The sequence below is a fragment of the Salvia hispanica genome, chromosome 3 (genome assembly GCF_023119035.1).
Source record: "Salvia hispanica cultivar TCC Black 2014 chromosome 3, UniMelb_Shisp_WGS_1.0, whole genome shotgun sequence".
Classification (NCBI taxonomy): domain Eukaryota; kingdom Viridiplantae; phylum Streptophyta; class Magnoliopsida; order Lamiales; family Lamiaceae; genus Salvia; species Salvia hispanica.
In genome coordinates, this window is record NC_062967.1 from 17310111 (window position 1) to 17317140 (window position 7030).

Below are 7030 nucleotides of genomic sequence, written 5' to 3' on the forward strand. Positions count from 1 at the left end.
TTCTCGACAAGCTTCCAAACGTCGAAGTACTTGAAGTGCTTCTTCCCGTCTGCGAAGTAATCTGCCTTGGCCTTGTCCACAAGGTCCATCTCATTGTGCCCGCTCGGCCACATCCGGACTACATTAGTCCACTTGTCATTCCACTTGTTAATCTCCTTCTGCACCCGACCCCAATGCTTGCGTAGCTTCACGTAGGAACGCTCGAACGAGCCTTCGGGTCGACCAGCGTTGTACTTATCAGCAATCCGCACCCAGAACACTTTGCTGCTTTGCTGGTTGCCGACCACAGCGTCCTCGGAGACGTTGACATAGTTCTTGGCCAGCCACATTGTCTCCTGCGGACTATACTTCTTCAGCCCATCCTCTTCGGCAACCTTGCCCTTGCCCTTGCCCCTCCGTTGAGCGGGCTCCATATCACTGATATCGTACTCATCAGTGTTAACTGGCGATTCCATGTCCATATTGGTAGGCAGCCCGGGACTAGGCGGTGCATCTGGATTGGGTGTCGGCGGCACTTGCCAGTTCTGGGAGTTCACGAAATTGTCCATCTGGCGTTGGTCGCTATTAAACCAATCCATAGAATTGAAAAAGTGTTGAAATGCTAGAGGATTGAGAGTGAGAGTTTGTGTGGAAGAGTATTAAAAATAGAGAACATATAATGTATAAATAGAAAAACAAAAAAAAATGCAAAAATAAAAATTCGTGGGGACTTACGGCCCGGCCCGAACGCAATTAACGCCGGGACGGGCCGCATGGGATGCGGCACGGGCACGCATAACGCCGGCCGGGACGTGACTCAAGAGCGGCCCAGGACTGCGTCCTCGGGACCGTCCCGGGCCGTGACTCATTCCCCTCCAACGCTAAATTCGGGCCGGGACTCGCGAGTTGTGGCCCGGCCCAACAACGTTATTGATGCTCTTCGGATGGGGCGTCGTAGATCTAGGGGTGCCTCTATCAGTAGAAATGTGGTGACACCCGACATGTTGGCATATTGGTTTCCTCTACCAATGATGATAGTGCAGAAATTTATTTAGAGAGAATTGTGAAAAATTTTAAAAAAAAATGGATAGAAATCCGTTGAGTAATTGATCACACTATCATTTTGAATTTAAAATATTTCTCAATTTGAAAAGTAATTAATTAAATCTTAGAAAAAGCGAAGCTCACTCACATGCCCGCAAGTGGCTTAACATTACGATCCAATTGGGCGGGGGCAGGCACGTGACGGAACATCACTCAACTCAACCCCCTCCCCCTTCGTAACATGAAATGCGTCATTAGAGCATTTCATATGGAGTACTTTTAATGGGACAGAGGGAGTATAATTTTAGGGATAATCTTATACTCCTATAGTCCTATACTTTTAATAAGTTTATCGTAAATGAATCAAAATTAAATTTTGTATTGTTCTAATTTTAGGTGAAAACACTCTTGAACTCTATAAAACTGTTGATATGTACATATATAATGACATCAGAAAATTTTATAATTTTCGGATGAATACATCTCATTTATATTCTACAAGACAAGAATACATCCCAATAAAACTGGCAACTCTGCTTCTCTATTATTAGTCCTCCACAGTGATCTCCAGTAAAGTTGTAAGCCTTGGCTTTCTATATCTCCTGAGCAGCAGAGATGAACAGACAACACTAACAGATGACAGTGCCATGCAAGCGCCAGCGACCCACGGCGGCAGCTTGATTTTCAGAGACGGAAACAGCAGCCCGGCTGCTACTGGGATCGCGACTACATTGTACGCCATTGCAAACACGTAATTCACACGAATCCGTTGCAGCGTCTTCCTCGACAGATCTATAGCCGTGATCACATCTTCCAAGCTGCTTCTCATCAGCACGTAATCCGCTGCCTCTATTGCAATATCTGTCCCCGCTCCTATTGCCATTCCTACATCTGCTGCTGCCAGAGCAGGAGAGTCGTTGATCCCGTCACCCACCATCGCTACCAAACTCCCCCCTTTTTGAAGTGACCGCACAACATCAGCTTTTCCAGCCGGCATCACCTCTGCCTTCACGTCTGTAATCCCCACCTAAAACCCAAACCGTGTCAATCAGTTTTTTCTGTAGAGAAAAAAACGCCACGAACGAAGATAACAAACCTCTTTCGCGACAGCTTGAGCAGTTCTCCAGTTATCACCGGTGACCATGACAGGAACGACCCCCATTTTCTTGAGGCCCTCTATCACGACAGCAGCTTCCCTCTTCAGTGGATCTGCTATCCCCATAACACCGATCAGATCATCATCATACGCCACAAGTATCCCCGTCTCGGCACTTTCCTCCAAGTCCACAACAAACTTCTCCACGTGCTCCTCGACAGTGATGCCATTTTCAGCCATCAGCTTCCGGTTGCCAACCTTTTAAACGAATATATACAACCCTCAGACGAATTTCTACTAAGACGTGCAGAGTCTGGATAAAGAAACTCACCAAAATCTTTTTCCCATCGATAAAGCATTGCACGCCATGTCCAGGCAAAGCAGAGAAATCAGTTATTTCAAGAAGCCAATCAAAGGACTTGTTGTTGCTGTGACCATTCTTTGTATCAGAAAGGTCATCGAAGAAATGGAAATGGCGTGCATATTCAAGTATAGCCTTCCCCAATGGGTGTTCGCTGCTAGACTGTACCAATTAGAAGATAATTAAGGACACTTATTTAACTCAACTTGTCAGTGCGCGACTCAAATTCTCTAACGTAAAGTTTGGGGTTTTTTTACCTCAGCTGAAGCTACTAAAGTGAGGAAATCACCACGATCCATTCCTGAAAAAACTTTTGCAGTTGTCACTGTGGCTTTCCCTTGGGTTAATGTTCCCGTCTTATCAAATATGACATACTTGATCTTTTGCGCCCTCTCCAGCGCGTCTCCTCCTTTAATCAGCACACCATTTTTAGCTCCTACTCCCGTTGCAACCATGATTGCAGTTGGGGTAGCCAACCCAAGTGCACATGGGCAAGCAATCACAACAACTGATATTGCAAACATAAGGGAAAATACAAAATAATTGCCATTCTCTGGCAGCCACTCCTTAGGGTAGGCTCCAAGAACCCCAGCCACATACCTGCACATGGATGTCCATAAAAAAATAAAAAATCTACTTCAAAATTACTAATTGCCAACTATATGAGAGAACAAGTTTGCCCATATTAAGCTTACCATCCTAGTAATGTCAATAGTGCCAAAGTTATTACTGACGGCACAAAGATACTCGCAATCTGTATCAGTCACCAATGCCCAATGTGAGGAAAATGATTTATAAGTCAGGATAAGTGGTAAAAATTATCAGTTAAATTTGTAACAAGCACAGGAGATACACATGGCACCTCCTTTGGAGGGATCATATATCGATAAAAGAAGCTGCTACTATAGTTTACGTTTGACTCTCAATGTGATAATCCAACTACAAGCTATATTTACTGCCTTCATATCCAGCCCTTACATATAAATTATAGGAGACTCTTTTGTCTGTCCAGAACCAGACAAACTGAAAAGTGCATATATAAATTATATGATGAATCAACAAAGATAACTTACAAAATCAGCGAACTTTTGAATGGGAGCTTTAGACATCTGTGCTGCCTCAACCAGAGATATAATTTGGCTTAAAACTGTATTAGATCCCACTTTGTTGGCCTCTATGTGAAGCGAACCATGCAAATTGATAGTACCCCCGATAACTGGCGAATTGATCTCTTTCAGAACCGGAGCAGATTCACCAGTGACCATACTCTCATTCACATAACTTGAACCCCATACTACAGAACCATCAGCGGGCAACTTTGTCCCTGGAAGCACCTTCAATAGGTCCCCAGGCTCAATCAATAAAGCATCAATTTCCCTTTCTCCAACAACTTTTCCACCTGCAATGTTACAAGTCCCCGTTTAGCCCATTCAGATATATGATGGTGCATTCCAATATCAGAAATATCATATATGCTGCCCAATTCTTTTAGTGAATGAAAAACAAGTATAATTCAATAGAAACTTTGCATAAAACAAAAAACACCTACCTGTGTCTTTCATAAGCAACGTAGCAGTTGCAGGAGTGAGCTCCACAAGCTTCCTAATAGCATCTGATGTTTTCCCCTTGGCCAGACTTTCTAAGTACTTTCCAAGAAGTACAAAAGTTATCAGCATAGCACTTGTTTCAAAGTACCTTGGAGACCAAAACCCAGTTATTGCACCATAGAGCAATGCATATATGGAATAGAAGTATGAAGCAGAAGTTCCCAATGCAACCAGGACATCCATGTTTGTTGAACCATTTCTAAGTGCTCTGCCAGCTGCAACATAGAAGCGCTTGCCAATGACAAATTGAACAACAGATACCAAAACCAACTTCAGCCAATCACCCATTTGGAAGGGGCCACAACGCCAAAGTAGTAAAGAATACAATAAAGGTATGCGCGGACAGACGACTCTCATGAAAAGAAGGGGAACCTGAAGCGGGTTGAACAGGAGTTAAAAGAAAAACTTTTTAAGTAAAAAATGTGCAGATACTGAAGGTCATTAAGTTGTTAGGACTGTAACCAAGAAACTAGTTTCAATTAAACAATAAATTAATTTTTATAACCACTATTTAAGTTCTGAGTAACAATGTAACTGCAGCAAGCTTACATTACGAGGGTGTTTGGCTAAGCTAATCTTGGACAGACTATAAGATGTTTAAAGAGCTTATAAGAAGTAATGTGTTAAGAGCTAAGTGCTTGGATAATTGAGCTTATAAGCTAGAGAGAGAAGATTCAAAAGAAATGCAAAGGAAGGTATATGCTGGAAATAAAAACCATAGTAGGCCTGTTCATAAGATCATTAAAAAATAAGATGGGGTCAAGGAACATATTTGTTTGGAGTTTATAAATATAAGCTGCTAAACAGGTTTAAGCTCAGCTAAACACCCTCTAATTAGTTAGCCAGCAATGTCTTTCTGCATAAGTAATACTAGATAATTTTCATCCAAGTAATTCTTGAATTAAGATCTCAGACAGATAAAACAATAACATTAACAGTAATACGGTACACTGAGGCTCAGGCATAACAGAAGTTCTATAGAGTACTCACGCTGAGAATAAAGCTAATAGTAAATAGGCGAAACACGCTTGCAGACTCCTCTAGATCCTTAGAAGCCATTCTAGCATAAGGGTTCTTGACAAACAGTTTTAATTTTCCATAGCTGTCACTTTCAATCGCATCAACTAATATTCTGGCACCAAGAAGCTCTGGATCAAAATGAATCTCCAAATCTTGTGTAGTTTGGTCAATAGAAAATTGCCTCACACCCTTTAAGTTGCAAAGTATATCATTTAACAACTGTACATCAGTTTCACTTGCAATTCCAGAAATCCCAAGCAAAAGTTTGTCCTGCTCATTACTCTGTACAAATGAAGCTTCAAAACCAGCATCTTCTATTGCAGTGACTATATCTTCTTTGCTAATAAAACTTGGGTCATATTCAACCTCACCTAGAGAAGTAGCCAAGGCAACTACAGCCTTTTTAACACCTGGTAGATTCCTTAGAATCCCTTCCACAGAGTTTACGCAAGCCGCACATGTCATTCCTCCTATAGTAAACTGGCCTATTAAGGTCCGTCGCGGATTCGATTGCATAGCAATTTGATCTGGTAGAATTTCAGCCTCAAAACCAGCATCTTCTATTGCATTTATAATGTCTTCATCCTGAGACGAGATATGGGATAGAAAGGGCCCAATAGAGCTGTAAAGATGCTTGCAATCGGAAGGCCAACATAACAATTGCTAAGATGGAAAGAGGACCACAATAAACCGCAAAGAATTGGAGTGGAACCTCATAATAAGAACTGAACGCAAAAACATTACTGAATACTGGAAAAGCACTTGAACAAGAATGTACTATCTGAAGAATCACAAGTAATTAATACTCATTGATTCATTCAGCATTTCAGACGAGAGTAACATGGAGTCAAGAAGAGATAACCACAATCTTGAAAAAAATCAGTTTGAATCAGCCAATTAGAGTTCAAACAGCTTATGTTTTGATAAGTAGTTAGTTGTAAGTTGTGACTAATTATTGTACACCAATGACCAATCTCAACTGTAGTAAACCACTCATTAAATACACCTACCAAGAGAAGCTAATGCACAACTATAAGTTCAAATTCAATTCTCACATTATAAGTCTACACCATTTCCATTAGCATCAATACCGGTACACCTAGATTCTAATCAACTGCTTAAGCCCCCAAAAGGTAACAGGAATCTGCTCATGAAAACAACCACAATTCAACTAATTCACAGCAATAATTAAGCAAAACCCATGATCCAGAACAACTATATCTGAGGAAGCCCAATTGCTATCCAACAAACAACAGCACATACAAACTTGAGCTCAAAACTTATTGCAGAGACAGCCACATACAAATTGAATAAAATTCCAAGAAAAGTTGAAAGAGTCAAAGAGACCTTAAGCAGGGAGGAATTGAATGAAATGTCAGCCTTGTTCTGCAGCAAGGCGACAGAGGCCGTGACGACGCCGTCGAGGCTCCTCAGCGCCGATTCCACAGAATTCGAGCAGGCTGCACAGGTCATCCCACTCACGCCCACCTGAATCCTGCGCAAGTTGTCAGAATCCCCATCGTCGTAGGCGCCCAACAGCCTATCCTCCTCGCCGGCGACGCTGGTCAGCTGAAGGTCCATCGTCCCCGGCGACGTTCGAGAAAGAGTAGCAGCTACAGATGTCGATTTACTTCCCAATTTATTAAAGAAAGCATGAGAAAGGTGGAGGAAACTGAAATTAACGAAGACTACTGTGTTGATTTGGTAAGCTCTTCGAAAATAACTACACACAGTTAATAATCTGGCATAAAGAAAACTATCTAATTAGGTAATTCCAATATTCATAATGTCATACACAATTACACATTGAATTAAAGATCCAATCTTTACGTTCCCTACCCCCAATTTTCAAAGTCTTGCACTTAAAATCCATTTTCCATTAATAAAGATTGAAGATTTCGATCGTTATCTAAAGCCCTTTTC

The 7030-nt window shown here is 41.7% G+C and overlaps 1 protein-coding gene across 1 annotated transcript; it reads right to left on the reverse strand.

The window, feature by feature from the left end:
• Window positions 1-1413: 1413 nt before the first annotated feature.
• Window positions 1414-7030, reverse strand: LOC125214532 (copper-transporting ATPase RAN1). Its single transcript, XM_048115595.1, has 9 exons — window positions 6455-7030; window positions 5078-5692; window positions 4030-4459; window positions 3554-3879; window positions 3176-3234; window positions 2738-3080; window positions 2451-2642; window positions 2120-2377; window positions 1414-2050 (listed from the first exon to the last, which is right to left on the reverse strand). Exons 1-9 carry the CDS (start codon window positions 6686-6688, stop codon window positions 1571-1573), a joined length of 2937 nt encoding a protein of 978 aa, XP_047971552.1. The 5' UTR covers window positions 6689-7030; the 3' UTR covers window positions 1414-1570.

Excerpts from the sequence above, each read along its gene's own strand:
- LOC125214532 (XM_048115595.1), bottom strand. The coding sequence starts at position 6,688 with ATGGACCTTCAGCTGACCAGCGTCGCCGGCGAGGAGGATAGGCTGTTG. Across the intron at positions 4,460-5,077 it reads CTATTAGCTTTATTCTCAGC|GTTCCCCTTCTTTTCATGAG; the intron begins GTGAGTACTCTA and ends AACCCGCTTCAG. Across the intron at positions 3,081-3,175 it reads CTATTGACATTACTAGGATG|GTATGTGGCTGGGGTTCTTG; the intron begins GTAAGCTTAATA and ends ATCCATGTGCAG.